The sequence below is a fragment of the Dromiciops gliroides genome, chromosome 6 (genome assembly GCF_019393635.1).
Source record: "Dromiciops gliroides isolate mDroGli1 chromosome 6, mDroGli1.pri, whole genome shotgun sequence".
NCBI classification, from domain to species: domain Eukaryota; kingdom Metazoa; phylum Chordata; class Mammalia; order Microbiotheria; family Microbiotheriidae; genus Dromiciops; species Dromiciops gliroides.
Genome location: NC_057866.1, coordinates 96,620,691 through 96,643,362, shown reverse-complemented (window position 1 = coordinate 96,643,362; position 22,672 = coordinate 96,620,691). Strand labels below are relative to the sequence as shown.

The following is a 22,672-nucleotide window of genomic DNA, read 5'->3' as shown; positions in this document are numbered from 1 at the left end:
CAATTAGTACTTTGATACTTGACCTCAATGCAAAGTTCATCATAGGTAAGAGTCATAGATAAATAAAAATTAGAAAATTATGTTCAGAAGCAAAAAATAAGAGCAAAAACTTGTTTTTAAAACACACACACGGGGGGCAGCTAGGTGGAGCAGTGGATAGAGCACCGGCCCTGGAGTCAGGAGGACCTGAGTTCAAATCCAGCCTCGGGCACTTAACACTTATTAGCTGTGTGACCCTGGGCAAGTCACTTAACCCCCATTGCCTCACAAAAAAAAAACAAAAACAAAAAAAAACCCACACACAGAAGCTTCACACCTATACATCATTAATAGTTTAATGCCTTAAAAGTCTCTTTCTCAACAAAGTATTTAAGTTCACCATTGTTACCAAAAAGATCTGGTGCAAAATCCAAACTGAAGAGGAATTTCCTATAAGGAGGTCCTCCAGATATTTCAGTTTGTGGATGACATGCTGATTGCATGTAACCTCATCCTATTCCAGAATAAAAAGATAAAGATAGGGAAAAAACTTCATACAGAAGTAATATTTGTGATTTAATGGGTTAGTATTTCAAAATGGGTATCCAGACACTCATCATTTCCTTCTAACCCGTATGTCTAGAATGCTAGTAGATATCACCAAGTGACAGTAGTGCCAAGTACCACTTCTGCAGCTCAGCAATTCCCAAGCATTGGTGATTTCATAAGCAAGATTAAAGCATAATAAGATAAATATTTTTCTACAAAAACATAATTATTTAAAAAAAAAACTTTGTACTTATATAACTAGTTTCAATAAAAATGAAATTTAAAAGAAAAACACAATAAAGAACAAGAATGAAAAGAAAGAATGTAAGTATTTCACCGCTTGGCTTACTTGTTATCAGTTACTACTTAATAACATCCCAAGTACTATTCTAAAGCTAGAGAAACATAAAGACTCAAACTATGGGGCAGCTAGGTGGTGAAGTGGATAGAGCCCTGAAGTGGATAGGCCCAGGAGTCAGGAGGACCTGAGTTCAAATCCAGCCTCAGACACTTGACACTTACTAGCTGTGTGACCCTGGGCAAGTCACTTAACCCCAATTGCCTCACCAAAAAAAAAAAAGACTCTAAAACTTCACTTAGGATGGGAAATCTCCAGGGCCATTCATGTACAGGCAGCAATAGTTCTGGCTTGTCATGGCACCACTACTTCATGCCTTTCACCTTTGTATCACACTTTTAGTCATAGCCTTACTCTTCCTTTCTTCCTCAGAAAGATCCTTCAACATCTCTCAAAATAAAGCCAGATTTAGATAAGGCCTCATGTGAACTAAAAAGCTCTATTCTTTCTCCTCATAACAGAAAAGGGGAAGGGCCTTTTGGTTTTCCTTCTCCCTATTTAATCTAAAACCTCTGATCCTAACTTCCTAACCAGAAATCTATTTCTCTAAGTGTACAACCATCCTGGCACTCACAAAGGTTCATAACATCAAAAGTGGCCTCCACTCATCTTCACTTCTCATATCCAATCCATTGTCCTGGCTTGTCCACTCTACCTAAAAGTTCTCTTGTATCTGGTCCCATTCTGTTTCCTCAAATGCCATTCTAGTTGAGGATCTCTTCACCTCTCAAGAACGCTTAGCACCACTACTAGGTCTGTATCCCAAAGTGCTGTGAGAGAGAAAGGGAGGGAGGGAAGGAAGGAGGGAGGGAAGGAGGGAGGGAAGGAGGGAGGGAAGGAGGGAGGGAGGGAAGGAGGGAGGGAGGGAGGGAGGGAGGGAGGGAGGGAGGGAGGGAGGGAGGGAGGGAGGAAGGAAGGAAGGAAGGAAGGAAGGAAGGAAGGAAGGAAGGAAGGAAGGAAGGAAGGAAGGAAGGAAGGAAGGAAGGAAGGAAGGAAGGAAGGAAGGAAGGAAGGAAGGAAGGAAGGAAGACCTGTATGTACAAAAATATTTTTAGCAGCTCTTTTTGTGGTAGCAAAGAATTGGAAATTATGGGGAATGCCCATCAATTGGGGAATGGCTGAACAAGTTGTGGTACATGATTGTGATGGAACACTATTATGCCATAAAAAATGATGAGCAGGTGGGGCAGCTAGGTGGCACAGTGGATAGAGTACTGGCCCTGGATTCAGGAAGACCTGGGTTCAAATCCGTCCTCAGACACTTGACACTTGCTAGCTGTGTGACCCTGGATAAGTCACTTAACCCCTGTTGCCCCGCAAAAAAAAAAGATGAGCAGGATGCTTTCAGAAGAACCTGGGAAGATTTACATGAACTGATGCAGAGTGAAGTGAGCAGAACCAGGAGAACATTGTACACAGTAAACATGATATTGTATGATAATAAACTGTGAATGACTGACTTAGCTATTCTTAGCAATACAATGATATAACAATTATAAAGAACTCTTGATGAAAAAATGCTGTCTACTTAATAAGAGTCTAAATTCGGACAGAAGCAAGGGTATTTTTTTAAACTTTATTTTTCTTGGGTTGAGGGATGTTTTCTTTCATAACATGACTAATATGGAAATATGTTCTACATGGCTGCACATGAATAACATATCAAATTGCTTGCCTTTTTAATGAGAGGAAAGAAGAGGGAGAGAATTTGGAACTCAAAAAGTTTTTTAAATGTTAAAAATCTTTACATATAATTGGAAAAAAATTAAAATATAAAAAATGCTTAGCACCAGCTCTGACAGGGTGCATAAGATCCTTTCAAAAATCCTTTGCCCTTACCACAGGACTTTCAAACTAAGATCATTAATGTCCCAAACTCAGGTACTGGTTATAAAGAAAAATACTTCAGCAAACTCTTCCTAATATATATTTTGTTTTGTTTTGTTTTGTTTTTGTGGGGCAATGAGGGTTAAGTGACTTGCCTGGGATCACACAGCTAGTAAGTGTCAAGTGTCTGAGGCCAGATTTGAACTCAGGTCCTCCTGAATTCAGGGCTGGTGCTCTATCCACTGAGCCACCTAGCTGCCCCCTCTTCCTATTATATTGATTCTCTAAATCCACACTTTGATAAATGATCATTTTTTAATCTTAGAATTTGGAAGTGTGTTTTGAAACATCCATTTCAGATCATTAAAATTTTTAAATGTCAATTTAGTTTTATTAATAATACCTCTTTTAGTATTAATCATTTCCAGATATACACCCCCCCACCCACTGAGCCTTCCCTTGTAACATAAAACTAACACACACAATGATGACACATTCCACATGCAGCCCCCAGGTTTTCCAAGAAAAGGAAGGAAGCATATTCTTTACCTTTTCTGTGGGCCCATGACTAGGCTTTATAATTACATAATTATCCAGACTTATTCTTCATTTTCCTATTCTTTTCTTTTACATTAGTGTAGTCCTACTTCTGTTTCCTTCACTCTGTAATTTAGTTTATTCAAATCTTCTCATATTTCTCTGAATTCCTCATATTCCACATTTCTTACAGCATAAATAGCCCACAATTTGTTCAGTCATTCTCCAATCAATGGATGCCCATTTTGCTTCTGGTTTTTTCTTACTGCAAAAGTGCTGCTAAAAAAAAATTTTCTGATATAGGGCTTTTTTTTCCTTTTGCTTCTTTGAAGCATAAGCTTCCATACTACTCTAGGAGTTGGTCTGAGAAACAGCTTTGTAAACTGCAACACTACCTCAAGTTATTATAATTTCTGCTATTCATGGTATGTATGTGGATGTACATGCTCAATCAATATTTGTTCAATATCTATTACCTATTAACAAAAATAATGACTGACCATACTTTTTTCTTATACTTTTGTAGAACTCTTAAAATGAAATTAATTTTTAATTAATCTTATCTCTAAGCTCCAGTTTCAGAATTCAGCATTTCAGTATGAATTGTTCAATCAAAAAATGAAGCTGCTATGCAACACAAATCATGAAGTACTGCAGATGAAGGACTACAAAATGGCCCAATTTATTTTGCAAGAATTATGATTATAAGGTCATTTTACCCTCAAATTCTAATGGTCACATTTTATGCTACCTACCAGAATAATACATTGTTAGAGATAAGAGGAAATAAATTTCAAAATATCAAACGCTAGTTCAGATAATGCATTTTTTTAAAACTAAAGGTAGAATCTAAAGGAAAATGAATTTACAGATTGATCCTCTCTACAATGATCTGATGATACATCTATTAGGGTCACACAGGGAACTCAGCAAACAACCATATTAAAACTTACAGTGAAGCCCTGTTATATATTTCTTTAAAAACTGTATTTTTTTAAGTTACTTGAGAATGGGAAAACTAAATATCCCTTTCTTTATAACAAATTATTATTAGCAAACTTCTCAACTGAAATTTGATTAAATATCATAATAGACTGATCACAGTGTTAATATTTTAAAGAAAGAGCTTTGATTTAAAAAATGTCTATTAATTATTCATCCAGGAAAGATAAAGAATGCTAGCAAAAGCATTTTCATTGAAGAAGGAAAAAGATGAGAAGTTTAAGTGGCACAGTTAAAACTTTGTTAATTCAGCCTAATTATGGCAAAGGCCAATCTGAATTAGTGAGCTTTTTAAAAGAATGGCTTTATTCAGACTGGTGAATATATTAATTCAAACCAGTAAAAAGTTTCTTTCTTCAGTTATGCTATAACTGAAGGGAAATCTTTAACAGAACTATTTTAAGGAATACATAGGATAGTTGGCAATTTTATGTTTGCAGGTAATTAAAAAGTTTATTCTTTGGAATATTTTAAATGTAAAACCTGTCAAATATTTTTAATGCCCATAAAATTGATATACCAGTAATAAAGTACTAAGTAAAAGTAAACTTCAGCCCAATCTCATGAATTCCTTAATTCATGAAACTATAACCATCTTACAAAGCCATCTCAGACCTAGATAGGATAATCCATCTGACACTGTATGAACTGTGACTTGGATGGCACTGTTTGCCTGTCATATCCTTCAGAGAATCAGAGGGTATATCAGAGGAACTAGCTCAAATGTACGCCAACTCTTCTACCTTACCCTAGGAATTAATTAGAATTATCTCAGATATATGCATGGAAGGTCAGGGCTATTATATCCCTCAGGGAAGTGAAAATTATAGTTATGTCCTGGCTGTCCTCACTGAGATCAATAGGCCTAAACATTCTGGATCTCATTCATTTATGAGCTACCCTGACTATACACCAGACACCTACCACCTCACACCTATTAAAATTGACAAATGCTAGGGGGTGGGAGGGAGATTAATTAACTGGTGGTGGAGTAGTGAACTGATCAACTTCTAGAGAATAATCTGGAACTCTACCCAAAGAGTATGGATACAGTGCATACCCTTTTATCCAGCAAATACCACCAGGTCTGTATCCCAATGAGATCAAAGGAAAAGGAAAAGGACCTATAGATACACAAAAAGTTATAGTGGTTCTTTTTGAGGTGGCAAAGAATTAGAAATTGAGGGGCTGCTCATCAATTAGGGAATAGCTAAACAAGCTGTGGTATATGATTGTGATGGAATACTACCGTGCTATATGAAATGACAAGGGGAGTACTTTCAGAAAAAATATGGCAAGATCTATATGAACCGATGCAAGGTGAAGTGAGAAGAACCAGGAGATAATTGTACAAAATAACAGCAATGTTATAATCATGATCAACTGTGAAAGACTTGGTTAATCTGATCAATAGTTATCCAAGACAATTTAACAAAAACGGAAAATATTGGATCTTGGAGGGGATGTGGGAAAGCTGAGACACTAATCCACTGCTGGCAGAGTTGTGAAAAGTTCCAACCATTCTGGAGAGCAATTTGTAACTATGCCCAAAGGGCTATAGAACTGAGCATACCCTTTGATCCAACAATATCACTGCTAGGTTTATATCCCAAAGACATCTCCAAAAAAGAGAAAAAGACCTATTTGTACAAAAATATGTATAGCAGCTCTTTTTGTGGTGACTAAGGATTGGAAATCAAAAGAATGCCCATTAATTGGGGAATGGCTAAACAGGCTGTGATATATGATGGTGATGGAATATTATTGTGAAATGACAAGCAGGGCGATTTTAGAGAGGCCTGGAAAGACTTGTATGAACTGATGTATAGCGAAGAGAGTAGAACCAAAAGAATGTTCTACAATGACAGCAATAGTTTGAAAACTGTGAAAGACATAATTATTCCCAACAATACAAAAATCCAAGATAATCCCAAAGGACTATTGATGAAACATACTATCCATCTTCAAAGAACTGATATTGATGGAACACAGGCTGAAGCATGCTATTTTTTACTTTCTTTCATTTTTTTCTTTTATTCAAGTTTTCTTGTACAAAATTACTAATATGGTAATATTTTACATAACTGTACAAGTATAACCCATTTCTGACTGCTTACTGCCTCAGGGAGGGGTGAAGGGAGGAAGGGAAGGAAGGATAAAAATTGGAACCCCAAACTATAAACAAACATGTTTATTACTTTAAAAAAAGGAACTCATGATGAAAAAAATGTTATCTACCTCCAGAGAGAACTGATAAAGTCTGAGTGCAAACTGAAGTATAATTCTCACTTATTTTCTTTTTGCTTTTTTGTGTGATGTCTAATATGAAAATGTTTTGCATGATTTCACATATGTATTTGATATTATATTGTTTGCTTTCTCAGTGGGTGGGAAGAAGAGAATCTCAAACTCAAAAATTTAAAAAGAATGTTAAAGAAATAATTTTTTTTAAAAAGAAATTATCTGTTAGGGCTAAGAAATTGTTTTGTCATCAAGCCAATATTACCATCTTCCTAGGAGATTATCCATCAAAAATGGCCACAATTGGGGCAGCTAAGTGGCATAGAGGATAGAGCACCAGCCCTGGAGTCAGGAGTACCTGAGTTCAAAATCTGGCCTCAGACAATTAACACTTACTAGCTGTGTGACCCTGGGCAAGTCACTTAACCCCAATTGCCTCACTTAAAAAAAAGCCACATTTTTTAAAATGGCCACAATTGGGGCAGCTAGGTGGCACAGTGGATAGAGCACCGGCCCTGGAGTCAGGAAGACCTGAGTTCAAATCCAGCCTCAGACACTTAACACTTAATAGCTGTGTGACCTTAGGCAAGTCACTTAACCCCAACTGCCTCACCAAAAAAAAAAAAGGCCACAATTTTGGCTTTGTTCATTTGGTTACAAATATAGTATCTATGATAATTGATTTATCACATCCAACAAAACAGGAAGTACACATCAAACAATGAGCAAGCCCAAATAAACATTTGATAAGTATTCTCAGTAGTATGAGAAAACATGTTATGACATCTCCAGATATTAAGAAAAAAAGGGTAAACAAGAAAAGAAACAAAGGTTGCTGTTGTGTTCTTAAATTGTCAGAAACAAAGAATTATGAAAAAGTTTCATGCCACATTTAACTTTTACTTACGTGTGGTTTATCAACCTCAGAGATGTACAACTAAGACAAGCACGGTCTCCCAGACTACCTAAAAGCAAAAACAAAGAAAAGAAATTAAATCCCAACCACTCTAAGGAGGAGTTTGAATAATAAATGACAGTCTAGGGTTCTGAAACATTGGGTAGGAGTTTGTTAAACACAGGGAAATTACTTCAGGTAGATCATTAACATCCTCAGAAATTCAGCCCCACAATGGCATAGTCTAATTAGGTAAGTGAGGTCCAGAATGAAATTCCTCCCCTTTCCCTAAGGCAGGAGTCTTAAAGATGCAGCCTGTGAAAAGGAAAACCGCTGGATTTAGAGTCAGGAAACTGAACTTAAATGGCTTTGAACTAGCTATGTGATCATCAGCCAATCACTGAAGCTCTCTGGGTTTTTTTCCTCATTTGTAAAATGGTGATAATAGCTATAATACCTACCTAAAAAGGCCATTATGAGGATCAAAAAAGATTAGTGACTTATTTTTATTAATTCTATCCAATAAATATTATTAGGAAGTCAGCATGGGTCAATGGCATAGAATACTGCCCTAAGAGTCACAACAACCTGCCTCTGACACACCTAACAGTAGGTGACCATATACAAATATGTCACTTCATCTCTTGGAGATTAAGGCACTTCAGAGTAGTACAGAAGCTTGGTGTGGGGCAGCTAGGTGGTGCAGTGGATAGAGCATTGGCCCAGGATTCAGGAGGACCTGAGTTCAAATAAGGCCTCAGATACTTGACACTAGCTGTGTGACCCTGAGCAAGTCACTTAACCCCCATGGCCCTGCAAAAACAAACAAACAGAAGCTTGGTGACCTTAACCAATGGAGGGAGTCTCCTGCACTGATGAAATCAACCCATCCTACAGAAATGGATTAAGCAAATTCAAGCATTTCCAGGGGCTAAATCCAAAGAATTAAGATAAAAAATTCAGATAAGGCAGAATTCTGCTGTGGGAGCTTCAAGTTTCTGTCTCCTGGAGTTTACCTATCATCTGTGTCTTCTGTAAGTAATAATAAATGCTTGTCATCTATCCGATTTACTCAATGCTGAGCTACTTCACAATTCCACCAGCAATGAAATTCCTCAGTGCCTCCAACAATTAATTTTATCGTCTTAGTTAATACACCGAGTATAAGAACTTACCCATTCCTACCCTCCCCCCCAGCTGCTATATCCATCCCCCTTCTACTCTATGTAAGAGTAAAATCAAAATCACCCACTGCTCTTTAACCTGATACATATATCAGGTGAAAATACATTTGGATTTTCAATTAAATGTGAACAAAGCCTAGTCATCTCCCTAAACTACAGAAAGTATGTTCTGATAGGGAGATTCCATCTTACTCCATAGAGCTAATCAGAATTAGATTTGCATCCCAGAAGAGAGAAGGAAGTATTCTGACTAAATACCCCGAGTAATCTTACAGAGAGGAGGAAAGGAACTCTGGTCTGGGTCTCTTCATTCCCCCCTGGCAAAAGGGTGACTTGACCCTCACACAGGATTTGGATTTCCCCATAACCTTCCTAGTGTTATAGGGTCTAGCATCCCAGAAGTTCTCTGGGGTACAAAGAACCTTCTCCTTGAGAAACTAAACCAAAGGACAGACACACCTAAAGAGATAAGTGGAACCTGATCAGGACTGAGCTAGCTCCAGGACCCCCACATTTCATTCCAGTCTCCCTCACCCATGGGAGTAAGATTAGGTGTGGCTGCTGCCTTTGTGTCCAGAGGAGAGAGATGGCTTGAAAGATTTGCAGCTATCCCTCACCCAACTCCTCCAGCCACCACCAGTGGGGGATGGTCCTCCCTCAATAGGAGAACTTTCCACAGTCAGACGATCACCTCATAGGACCACCATCGGACTTCTATAGAAGTATCTGCCTAGAAACCTGGAAGGACTTGCATGAACTGATGATGAGTGAGATGAGCAGAATCAGAAGAACATTATACACAGTATCATCAACATTGTGTGTTGAACAACTGTGATGGACTGGATTCTTCTCACCAATACAATGGTACAAGAGAGTTCCAGGGGACTCATGATGGAAAAGGCTCTCCAAATCCAGAAAAAAAAATATGTAATGTGGATGTTGATTGAACTATACTATTTCTTTTGTTTTGGGTGCTGTTGTTTTTCTATTTTGAGGTTTTTCCTTATTGTTCTGATTCTTCTCTTATAGCATGACTGATGCAGAAATGTTTAATGTTGTTATGTATGTGTATTTGTGTGTATGTATATGTGTATGTGTGTATACACATATACATACATACATACATACACACACACACATACCTATATATCTCAGATTGCCTACTGTCTGGGGGAGGAGGGGAGGGAGAAAAATTGGAAATTGGAAATCTTATGTAAACAAATGCTGAAAGCTATCTCTACATGTAACTGGAAAATAATAAAATACTTTTTTTTAAAAAGTATCTGCCTGTCTCTGGCTCAAGGAGACTGGCATCTCAGAGCCATGCTCTGTGCCATGCCTTCTCCCAATGAGAAGTCCAAGGATTTCTCTCTTGGTTTCCCTTCCCCAGCCCCTAAATAAACTATTATCTTATTCTATTGGATTTGTGTGCAAGAGGGTGTAATTCTTTAAAGAGGAATTTCTAAGAACCCCAAACCCCCTACCCTATTTCCCCACAACACTAGTCTTAGCAGCATTTCTGGACCAACTGACAGTGTCTGCCTCTGCACTGGGAGCCTTAGGAATGGTGAGGGTAGGGAGGTGGTTTCAAGGTACCACAAGAAACCCAAAGAACCCAAAGAAACCCAAGTCTAAGGGGAACTTCTTGAGCTCATGAAGAAAGGGAAAGAAGGACTTCCAGCAACAAGGTGAGCTCCTAGACAGCTGGAGCTATTTTTGTCTTTGAATCCCAGCCCTTGATTTTTCTGAGTTTCTTGTAGAGCCTTGAAGCCACTTTTTGGGGTTTTTTCCCTTATGAAAGCTCCCAATGCAGAGACAGACACTGTGAACTGTGGCAGAAATGCTGCTAAGCCTGAGAATGTGATGGGGAAAATAAAACCCAAATCCTAGGTAGAGTTCAAAGTCATCCTTTTGTCAATGTACACAACAGAAATTCACAATTTCATGTGCAACCCTCTTTCTGTTCTTTAGATACTGAAACATTGTTGATATCTGTTAAGTTCATTTTTTAAAAAGAAAATAATCTGAATTTAATAAAGACAACATTGAAAGGCAAGAAAATTCTGATCAAATAAGACAAAATACTGGTACCATATGGTCAAAATTAAAGCACCCATCCTTCCATAAGTCCTTCCCTTTCTATTTCTTCCTGCACTCAAATGTCAAACTCTTCCTCCTAAAGGAAAGGTCTATGTCATTCCCTCTTTAATCAACTGAAGTGGCTCCCTATCACCTCCAGGAACGAAGAGAAACTGATGTTTGCTCTGGCTGTCCCCCATGCCCAGAATGCACTCCCTCCTCAGCTCTGACTACTGACCTCCCTGGATTTTTCTAAGTTCCAGGTAAAAAACCCATCTTCTACAGGAAGTCTTCCCAATCCCTCTCAATTCTAGTGTCTTCCCTCTTTTAATTAGCTCCTATTTATCCTCTATAGTTTGCTTTGTACATATTTTTGCATGTTATCTTCCTTACTAGATTGTAAGCTCTTTGAGGGCAGTCTTTTGTCTCTTCTTGTATTTCCAGTGCTTAGCAGATCATCTCCACCTTGTTTGTAAAGAACTGTTTGCATTTTGTCTCCCCCCCTAGTGCTCGAGCTCCTAGAGGGCAGAGACTGGTTTGTGTTTGTTTTTACCTTGCTTTGTCTCTCCAGCACCGAGCACATCATCTCATACATAGCAGACACTCAATAGAGAACAAGTGTCCAAATATCTGCCATATTCCAAGGAATTAAATGGGATCCAATACTAATAGGTCAATACATCCCTGAGTAGACCCACATGTACAAAAATATTTATAGCTGCTCTTTACGTGGTAGCAAGGAATTGGAAGTTGAGGGGGTGCCCATCAATTGGGGAATGGCTGGACAAGTTGTGGTATATGAATACAATGGAATACTATTGTGCTATAAGAAATGATGAGCAGGAAGAGTTCAGAGAAACCTGGAGGGTCTTACGTGAGCTGATGATGAGTGAGATGAGCAGAACCAGAAGAATATTGTACACAGTATCATCAACATTGAGTGTTGACCTACTGTGATGGACTATATTCTTCTCACCAATGCAATGGTACAGAAGAGTTCCAGGGAACTCATGATAGAAGAGGATCTCCAAATCCAAGAAAAAAAAAGAAAGAAAGAACTGTGGAGTATAGATGCTGATTGAACCATATTATTTCTTTTGTTTTGGGTGCTGTTGGTTTTTTTTTTCTTTCTATTTTGAGGTTTTGCATCACTGCTCTGATTCTTTCTCTTGTAACAGGATTAATGCAGAAATAGGATTAATGTTATTATGGGTATATATATATGTGTGTGTGTATATATATATATCTATATGTATATGTATAGAGATATATAGATATAACCTATATCAGATTACCTGCTGTCTAGGGGAGGGGGGAGGGAGGGGTGGGAGGGAGAAAAATCTGAAATTGTAAAGCATGTATAAACAAAAGTTGAGAACTATCTTTACATGTAATGGAAAAAATAAAATACCTCATACATAAAAAAAAATACATCCCTGAGTATATGTAAGCCCTCAAAAATACCCAAATATGAAAGAATCAAGAGGTTTTAAAGACATTATAAGTAAGGGGAAAAAAGGAGACAACAGATCTGACAGAATGAGTTAGTTATAACAGTGACATTAGGAAACAAGAATAATAATAGCTTGATAAAACTATGTTAACTGTGTTAAACAGTAGCAAGAAATGTACCACAAGCATTAAGCATGGACAGAGGGAAACAGTTTGATTCATAGTATCACCAAAGTTGAGAGGCAATGTTACCAGTGGGCTGGGCTGACCTTAGAGTCAAGAAATCCTGGATTCAAGTCCAATCTCTGGACAAACACTAGCTATGGAGCCATAGGTGAGACACTGAAGCTTTTGGTATCTCAGTCAACTCTCTATTAGTAGTAATTGCCAATTTGAATCACGATGGATATGAGTGGGAGTTTTCTACATTTCTACATGAAATCACTTGTCTGGACCACACCTCCTCCTGATCTCACTCCTAAAAATCACATCTATATGTTTTTTTCTTTCTTTTTTTTTGGGGGGGGGGGGCCACGGGGCAATGAGTGTTAAGTGTCTTGCCCAGGGTCACACAGATAATAAGTGTCAAGTGTCTGAAACTGGATTTGAACTCAGATCCTTCTGAATCTAGGGTCGGTGCTTTATTCACTGTACCACATCTATTCTTAATTAATGAGAGTTGACTTTTCTGTACTCTCCATTAATTGACAGCCTGAGTCAGAATTTTCTTGGACTGCTGATAGCCTAACACTGTCATATGTGGGCTGTGACTGGGGAACTCAGGTCACAGAAAAATACAATTCATGAGTTATTTATGGCACTGGATGCAATAAATAATCATTACCACAGAACCATGAATACAAAACTTTTCATATCAAAGAATTTGCAATCTACAAAATAGACATTAAAACAATCCTAATAGTCTCAGCAGCTTATTTCCCACTATGCCATGTAAAGAACCCAGGTATGGCAACACAGGACCTTGGTTCAAATCCAACTTCTGGTCCTTATTGTCTGTGTGGCTGTCATTTCTTAGCACTGGATTTCACGTTCCTTCTCTGTAAAATGATGGGGTTGAACTAGATGATCTTTCATTCTTCACACCTGTATCCATGAGGTATATGGGGTGTTCAGGAGGACCAGCACCTTGGATGGAAGGCCTTTTCAGGGGTGCTCATCCATGTTTGGTGTTTACCTGAGTCACCAATTCTCACCTTCTGGCTCCAAGAAGCTGTAGAATGTGCACTGGCCAGACCCCGGTAAACCATCTCAGCAGACAGGGTTAAACCAACTTGAGGGTAACCAACAGACCTCAGACTAGTCAGTGAGGTAGGGAGATGTCTACCCCAAGCATGTGAAGACTTCCCCGGTTAAATGAAAAAATGAGAACAATTGGTTCCAACAGCCAGGAAGGCAGATGAAATAGGCACTGTGGAGCTCACAGAGTTTGGTCAGACACTGAAGACATCAATATTATCAGTCATCTTGACTCTTGTTCTGACACTGGACTTCATGATTCAGGAAAAGAGGGAGGCTGAAGACTTTGCACATGCATGTCTGCCTTACTTAAATCCAATTCACAAGCAGTTTAAGACACCACCCCATGACAACCACCACCAACCGTAACCCTACAGTCTAGCAAAAGGCTGGCACTGGAGAAGAAGTGAATATTTGGAGAGTGATTTAAGACTCTCTCCCAGTTCTAAATCCTTTCATCTAAAGGTCCCACAGGGACCCTGACCCATCTAAGGCAGAATTAGGAAAACTTCATCACCATGTGTTTTACTTTCTTGATAGACAACTTAATTCTCTATTTAAATGCTCCTGTTTTGGCCACACTCTTTTTTCAATTGTAGATTTTATTTTTTTTTTTGGTGGGACAATGAGGGTTAAGTGACTTGTCCAGGGTCATACAGCTAGTAAGTGTCCAAGTGTCTGAGGCCAGATTTGAACCCAGGTCCTCCCAAATCCAGGGCCTCTATCCACTACGCCACCTAGCTGCCCCCACACTCTTTTTCCTAACAGGCTTCCAACTTTATTCTTTTCCAAACTTCCCTCCCATGTCCCCACCCCAAATGCCCAAAGCTATAACAACTGTAACAAAACAATTAGAGGGGAAAGGAGGGCAATATGCAATAACTCACAAGGATAGAAGATGGTTTTGACTTCAGATACTGCAGGGTGTATCTAAATATAAACAAGGAAGTTTGGAGGGGGGAAAAGTGAGCCCCAGGAAAAGGGGCATCATAGTCAAATGGCCAAAGGGCTACTGTGCCATGTGGGCAGTCCAGATGTCATCATTTCATTACATACTTATAACTCTGCCCACTTCACTTTAAACATTCCTTCTCTCCCATGTGTAAGCTATGTTAGCCTGCACTTAATCAGATTTCATTTTATAACAGCTTTTTAGGTATTGAATTCAAATGTAGTTTCCACATCTAGTTTCCTGTAATTTGTGGGAAAATAATTATTAATAATGGATTTCTTGGATCCAGAAATCACTTTCTCAGTCCTTTCTTCTCCCCATTCCAGAAAGTTCAGTTTTCCTTGGACTTCACCAGGGACAAACCCATGGGAACAAATGGGATGGACAGATTCTTTTGTCAAGATCAGGGAAGGACTGATGAGATTGAACCACACCAAGATAATGGACTTGATTAACTTCAGGGAGGGTCTTTTGCATTTTTTTCCCTGATGTCCTCCACAGAGTTAATTTTTTTGTTTGTTTGTTTGGTGTGGTTTTTTGGGTTTGTTTTTTTTTTTGGGGGGGGGGGGGTGTTGGTGAGGCAATCGGGGTTAAGTGACTTGCCTGGGATCACACAGCTAGTAATTGTTAAGTGTCTGAGGCCGGATTTGAACTCAGGTCCTCCTGAATGCAGGGCCAGTGCTCTATCCACTGCACACCTAGCTGCCCCCAGAGTTCATTTTAATGTAGACCACCTTCAAGTCATGTCAACCAATGAAATCGAATGATGCTAACCAATTAGCTTTGCTCAATGTCTGCTCGCCTTCAGCTAGGCTGATCTCAGGACAACAGTGAGAATCCACACACATCCATACTAGCAGCTGCTGCACCTCTGTAGGCCCAGTCCCAGGCCACACTCCACAGGCACTGCCTCCACAAAATCAGTTGACTCTAGGACCTGAGAGAATATGTATGAGAGGAGGCTCTGAGTTCAAGAGCTGAACATCACTCTACAATTCATTTCTCTCAAAATATACTCATATAGTAAAAGCTCCAACACCAGTACTTACAAGGGGAACCCACTGTGAATCTGCAAATATAGTTGATCATCCTTGCCACATATCTATATACTTAGGCCTACATTCTATCTCCTGGTATAGACAAAATGATCTGGGGAGAAGGTGGCACAGTGGACCTGTCAAGTGTGGGACTTGGGAGTCACAAAAACCTACTATTCCAACCACATATTACTGCAATACATTTAGTCCGAGGCCTGAGGCCTGAGTTCACACGAGACTGCTGACACTAGCCTAATAATTGCCCAGAGTTCGTGATCTGCCTTGGCCAGCACTGGACACAGGTAGCAGAACAACATGAAAGCTAGTCAAAGGAGCTGGGCCAGTTTTAACAAATTTACATCAACATAAAAATAAACTATTACAAGACGTAAAAACAAATCACATTTCCCTAATGCTTTAGATTAACCAAAGGCTTTCTTCATACACCAGTACAAGGATTATGTGTCTATTTTGTAGTGACAGATAAACTGATGATCTGAGAAGTCAAATGACTTGCCTGAGATCAGAGAGCTGAAAACATGGCATACTATGATCCTGTGAAGTGACAGAGCTGGGAGTAAACCCAAGTCTTCTGATTCCAAATTCAGTGTTCTTTCCACCACTCAACTAACTAAAGGGCCAGCACTAAGTCTCAAAACCTAGGTCTTTCTGAAAAGCAAGTCTAGGGTTCTTTCCACTAACAAGGACTAATAAAAGATAAAGTAGTTAGGTCACACTTTCATATTTTCAACAAGGAAGCCAGTGGATGGAGTAACAACTCCTCATATATAAACTTCTGAAATACAAGAGAAAAACAAGTTGACTTTTACATAGGACCTCTCTCATTTGATCCTCACAACAATCCTGAGAGGTATTTCAATCTTATTCTCATGAGAGCACAGCTAGTATTTTAACTTCATTTTAACAAACATTTAAAAAGAGCATTCTATATATAAATTCCTATGTTAAGTTACTGGGCACTGAATTTAATTCTTTTCAAATATCAATTCCAACTTACTAAATATGCAGTTAAAATCTGCATACTTTTAGTAATACTTATTGTTAGTCATTTTGGTTAATTTCATATTCAGATAACTGAGAGTTGCTATCTCCTACTATTGTTATATTTACTATTGTCTATTTTTCTTTTGTAATGGATTTAATTGTCAAACTTTACTGTTTATAAAATGAGAGATACTATCTCTATGCTATTTGTTTTTCCTTTCACCCTTAAATCATGCTCTTGTCTGTCAAAAGAAAAAAGTTACCAAAAACTGAAAGATTGGGAACACCGGCCCTGGATTCAGGTGGACCTTACTAGCTGTGTGATCCTAGGCAAGTCACTTAACCTTCATTGCCCCGCAAAAACAAACAAACCAAAAAAACCCTATAAGATGAAAAAAGATAAAAAATGACAGATCTCTGCATTTCTGGAAGCTTACAATCTAACAGGGGAATAGATTTTTATAAATATGATGCCAAGTAAAATATAAAAGGAAAGGTAAGAGCCAGATAAAGCATTCTAAGAAACTTATGAGGACGAAGCTTTATTATTTATGTTTGTCTCTACTACTCTCTTTAGACAGCTAGGTATTGCAGTGAATAGAGAGCCAGGCCTGGAGACTCATCTGACCTCAGACACTTCCTAGCTGTGTGACCTTTGGTAAGGCACTTAAGCCTGGGCTGCCTCAGTTTCTTCATCTGTAAAATGAACTAGAGAAAGAAACAGCAAACCACTCCAGTATCTTTGTCAAGAAAATCCTAAATGGAGCAGCAAAGAGTTGGACACACTGACCAACAACAAACCCTTTTTAAAAAAATATCTTCAACTATTTTGATGGATCTAAAAACCAGTGAATATGGGGAAATGACACTAATCAAGAAGTTCAGAGAATTAATATTAAGAATATACATTGGGGCAGCTAAGTGATGCAGTGGATAGAGCACCGGCCCTGGAGTCAGGAGGACCTGAGTTCAAATCTGGCCTCAGACACTTGACACTTACTAGCTGTGTGACCCTGGGCAAGTCACTTAACCCCAATTGCCTCACCAAATAAAATAAAAAGAATATACATTATGAGACTTGTATGTTACAAAATGGAAAAAGTCCAGGATTTAGAGCTCTACCACTTACTTAATGACTTTGGGACCATTTATGACCTTGGGAAATCATTTAACTTCTTAATACCCAGGGTCTCCTCACCTGTAAAATAAGGGAGTCGGACTGGATGAACTCTAAGATCCCTTCCCAATCTAAATCACAAAAAATATTGCCTACAGAGAATAATCTTGTCATCAAAACAACCCCCTCATTTCAAAAGACCTCAGGAGGCATCCACTATAGGTGTCAACAAATAAAAAATGACTTAAACTACCCTCTGACTTCAGTAAAGAAGCAAAAGGAAAAGATGAAAACGCCTCCAGAAGTTTGGGACAAAAGTTCAGGTGGAGAGATGGGTGGAGCCAGAGGAAAGAGTGGGAAAAGGGAATCAGGGCAGAACTGTGAGTTGATACAACTGCCAAAGAGGACAGGGCAACTGGCACCGTGTGTGTGTGTGGCAGAGCAGGAAGCAGTGGGCTGGCTGCAGAGGAATGGGGGCAGAGGACAAGTGACGAATGGTTTCGAGGGTGATCTGGGAAGGTGCTGCCAAGCATCCATTTCAGTAGTCATGATAGCTACAGGGAATGGGGGGAGGGGGAGAGGACCAAACGTTCTCAAGAAGAAACGGGTAAGGGAGTATCCCCTCCAGAACTCAGAGCTTTTCCAAAGAGAAGTTGCAGAAAGTGGAGAGAGAGTACTCAGGGGGTAATGGTAAGAGATCCAATGTGAGCAGTGGCTAGGCAGATTGGGAGAGGGTAGGCAGAGAAAGGGGGGGGGGGGGAGAAAGGGAAGGGGGAGGGCAGACACAGGGGAAGAGGGGGGCATCGGAGGGGCCCAGGGGAGGATGGGAAGAGGCACGCAGGGCAGGGCACCAGAAGGCATCGGGGAAGGAGGGAGGGGATGGCTTCCCGAGCAGGGAAAGAGCACAGGGACAAAGGTCACCGCCTCCCGAGGGCCGCCCGTGGTCACAGGCCGCCTCAGGTTGCTCCCCTCAGGTGACCCCGACGGAAGGGCAGGCTCAGGCGGCCGGCTGGCCGGCCGGGCGCTTACCCCTAGAGATGACGGCGGCGGGAACGGCGTGGGGCCGGGCGAGGCGGACGGCCCCGCGTCCGCAGCAGCTCCTCAGTAAGATGGACGCCATGTGCCCGGCACTGACTCGCTCGACTCCGTCGCGAGCTTCCTGGCTCCTCCCGGTTCCTCCGGCGGCGGCCCGGCCCGGCCCAGCCCGGCCTCGCAGGCTCGCGGCCCGCACGACGTACGCACGACGCACGCACGCCAGCGGTGGCGGCAGCAACCGAACGTTAGCCGTTGGCTCGGGGCGGTTGGCTGTGGCTGCTCAGCTCGAGGCCCCGACGCCGGCAGTCGCCATGTCCCGGCAGCGACCAACGCAGGGCGTGAGGCGGGGTGGGGCGGAGACACACCAACATCTCCCGCCCCCTCACCCCGCCCCGCCGCTCCCATTGGGCCCGGTCAGTCTCGCTACGGACCCCCGGTCCCATCCTCCCCTCCGGGCCTCGTGCCAGGTGAGGCGGGAAGCAGAGGGCCAGCTAGACGGAGTAGAAGACTACAAGTCCCAGCAGGCCATGGGCCAAGCCCCAAGGCCTCCTGGGGGGAAAGGCACGCTCTGATCATCCGTAATGAATTCTGGGGCTTGTAGTTTAGTAGGGTGCTAACTGAGCCAAATAGAGGTAGGCTTTCAAGCAAAATGGGATTCCCTAAAGGCGTCATAGTTAAGAGGCCTGTCTCTTATTCAGATATACCCATCGTAACATGATGATATAAGTAGTGCAAGTTGGCGGGGGAGGGGGGGGTTGGGAGGGCCGACAGGAACTATGATTTCATTGGCATAGGAAGCTCCTTCCACCCGTGCAAATCCGTGTGTCCTTGGCTTGTTACGATCTAAAGAGGTGCCTGGGGGCACTCACTCTGCTGGTGGGCTCACTCGGAGGATCTGGAACCCAGGTCTTCCTGAACTCTTTACTGAAAGCCCAGCCTCATATGCGTTATCCACCGGGCTGGGCTGCAGCTAAGAAAACTGATTCCAGAGGGCACCCTTCTCTAGAGCTATGGGGCCTCCCAGAAGACCTGTGCCCCATTAGAAGCCGTAGCTCTTGAGCTCCCTCTTTTAAAAATCAGGGGTAATATACACTTAGTTCAAAGTAAAGACATTTATTCAAATAGGATCAAAGATTCAGACCTAGAAAGGTTCTTAAAGGTCATCTAGTTCAGGTTCCCCATTTTTCAGGTTAGGAAACAGAGGCTCATAGAGCATAGGTAATACCTAAGGTCACGAATATAGCAGGAAAGGCAGTTAGGCATGACCTGACCTGAGCTAGGATACAGAGATAACCCCAAAGGTCAGGACCATCATTTCAAAAGAATCCCTCTGGACTCAGAAATATGACAAGCATCCAAGCTTTCCCCACTCCATCCCAAAAGGGAACTTTCCAGTTTTCAAGTGGACACCCCATCTATCCTCTATAAAAGCTTTTGCCTTCTGTTCTGAAGAAGGATGTTTCTAAATCACCTCCCACCCCCCTACCCACCAGTATGACTTACCCCTGGTCACTTTCACTAGCTCCAAATAAAAGACAATTTAGTTCTAACTGTATTTTGTAATTCTTTACTGAGGAATATGTAGGAACCCACACACCTTTCCCCTGTGACAGAATGTGACCTAATAAGTAACCCCAGGGCAACTAGCCTGTTTTCTTATGTGCAAAATGGAGATAATAGCACCCAACTAGTACCTTCTTTCAGTGGATCATCTTCAACCTCTACTGTTTCTATGTTGTTTATACATAGTGCTTTTATGCAGGTTTTGGTGTGTTGTTTTTTTTTTTCATTAGACTGTGTGCCTGACACCAGGGCCTGAAGCCTAATCAGTGCTTGTGGCCTAACTCAATGATTGTGAGGATTTCAAACCCTAAAGAGCTATGTAGATGCTAGCTGTTATTATTAACGAATACATGCACAGCAGTGGGAAGAGTGGCTGCAACCATAACACCTGGCTGGAGGAGCCATTGCAGAGCCTCTAATGTTGTCTGGTTAGATGATGCTGTTTCCATTCGTCTAGGGAGTCTGGCAGCCTCTTGCAGTCAGTACACAGCATAAAGTCCCGATTACTGCTAAGCATTGCTACTCTAGGCATATAACCCCCAATGGGTTTGATAGCCCACCTTTCCATTTGGAGTTACTAGAGAATTAAAAAGAATTTTTAACCCTAAACCAGGAAGTGTTATAGAACACCAGGCCACACCTAGCCCACGAGCTAAGCACGGGCCTTGGACTTGGAACAGAGTCAGAGTTCCTGTCCCTAAATACTGAGAGGATCAAAGACCAATTAAATGCCTTTGGGCTCTACTTGTTAGCCAGCTACACTTAGTTTCCCCAACCTTGGCCCCACAACCAAAGAATTTCCAAAGAAAGAAAAAGGTCACACCCAGTTAAGATTTGGGGAACTGCCAGACTACTTTAAGATAGTGCCTGGCACATAGTAGGCACTTTATAAGTGTTTATTGACTGACTGGTCTATAGCTTCTGCTTTTCAACCCTGTCTTCAAATATAGACCTCGTCTGGTAAGAGGAGTGGCCATCTCACCTTTAGTCCAGAATCCCTAAATGGTGGATCTTTTAGTAAAGGCAGGCCCTTGTCACACTCATATCACAGTAGCTAAAGTAGTCTGGCAGTTCCCCAAATCTTAACTGGGTGTGACCTTTTTCTTTCTTTGGAAATTCTTTGGTCCTGGGGCCAAGGTTAGGGAAACTAAGTGTAGCTGGCTAACAAATAGAGCCCAAAGGCATTTAATTGGTCTTTGATCCTCTCAGTACTTAGGGACAGGGACTATGACTCTGTTCCAAGTCCAAGGCCCGTGCTTAGCTCGTGGGCTAGGTGTGGCCTGGTGTTCTATAACACTTCCTGGTTTAGGGTTAAAAATTCCTTTTAATTCTCTAGTAACTCCAAATGGAAAGGTGGGCTACCAAACCCATTGGGGGTTATATGCTGGTGCCTCTCTCCAAACCAACTAGAACTGGGCGGTTCTGACACATTTCAGATTTCCCTCAGTCCAAGATCCTCTGGGTCTCTCGTGCAAATGAACTGAAGAGGAAAAAGCAATAAATCAGCAAGCATTTATTTTTTTAAATGGGTATAGTATTTATTTATATTATCATAAAAGTATTTTATTATTTTCTAGTTACATATAGAGATTTTTCAACACTTGTTTTTCTAAGATTTCTAGTTCCAATTTTTCCCTCCCTCCCCCCTCCCCTCTCCTCCCTCAAGACAGCAAGCAATATGATATAGGTTATATATGTATAATCACATTAAACATATTTCTACATTATTCATGCTGTGAAAAAAGAATCAGAACAAGAGGGAAAAACCTCAAAAAAACAAAAACAAAAAAAGTAGAAATAGTATGGTTCAATCTGCATCCAGATTCCACAGTTCTTTTTTCTGGATTTGGAGAGCATTTTCCATCATGAATCCCTCAGAACTATCTTGGATCATTGTATTGCTGAGAAGAGTCAAGTCTATCACAGTTGATCAAAACACAATGTTATTAATACTGTGTCCAATGTTCTCCTGGTTCTGCTCATCTCAGCATCAGTTCATATAAGTCCTTCCAGGTTTCTCTGAAATCCACCTGCTCATTGTTTCTTCCAGCACAATACATTACTTCCATTACATCTCTATACCACAGCTTGTTCAGCCATCCCCCAATTGATAGGCATCCCCTCAATTTCCAAATCTTTGCCACCATAAAAAGAGCAGCTATAATAGCAAGCATTTATTAAGCACATACTATATGCCAGGCACAGTGCTAGAACTTGCAAAAATCAAGAATAACACAAGTCAGGTAAAATCACTGCTGGACATGGACTATATATCAGTGTTCTCTTCCCAGTTCTTGGATTCACTGTGCATAGGCTTACTGTGGGTCCTGCATAACTATTGTAAACCTAGGCAAATATGGAATTGCGATCTCTCTTTCCCCAAAGGGGAACACCAGAGAATGCAAATTTAAATCCCTTTCTTCTTCTTTTTTTTTTCTTTTCTTTTCTTTTTTTTTTTTAGTGAGGCAATTGGGGTTAGTGACTTGCCCAGGGTCACACAGCTAGTAAGTGTTAAGTGTCTGAGGCCGGATTTGAACTCAGGTACTCCTGACTCCAGGGCCGGTGCTCTATCCACTCCTTTACTATGTACCCCTGCTCCTGAA

General features: G+C 40.8%; 1 protein-coding gene across 2 annotated transcripts in view; it reads right to left on the bottom strand.

Moving 5' to 3' along the window:
• The window catches only part of LETM1 (leucine zipper and EF-hand containing transmembrane protein 1), an 86,304-nt gene extending 67,459 nt beyond the window's left edge, over positions 1-18,845 (bottom strand). Inside the window, exons 1-2 of one of the 2 annotated variants that reach the window (XM_043972563.1) lie at positions 18,501-18,845; positions 7,401-7,458 (exon numbers count right to left, since the gene is read on the bottom strand). In XM_043972563.1, coding sequence (XP_043828498.1) covers positions 7,401-7,458; positions 18,501-18,591 — 149 coding nt within the window. In that variant the 5' untranslated portion in view covers positions 18,592-18,845. The remainder of the gene's footprint in view (positions 1-7,400; positions 7,459-18,500) is intronic. The other variant, XM_043972561.1, reaches the window with a different exon arrangement.
• Positions 18,846-22,672: the final 3,827 nt, after the last annotated feature.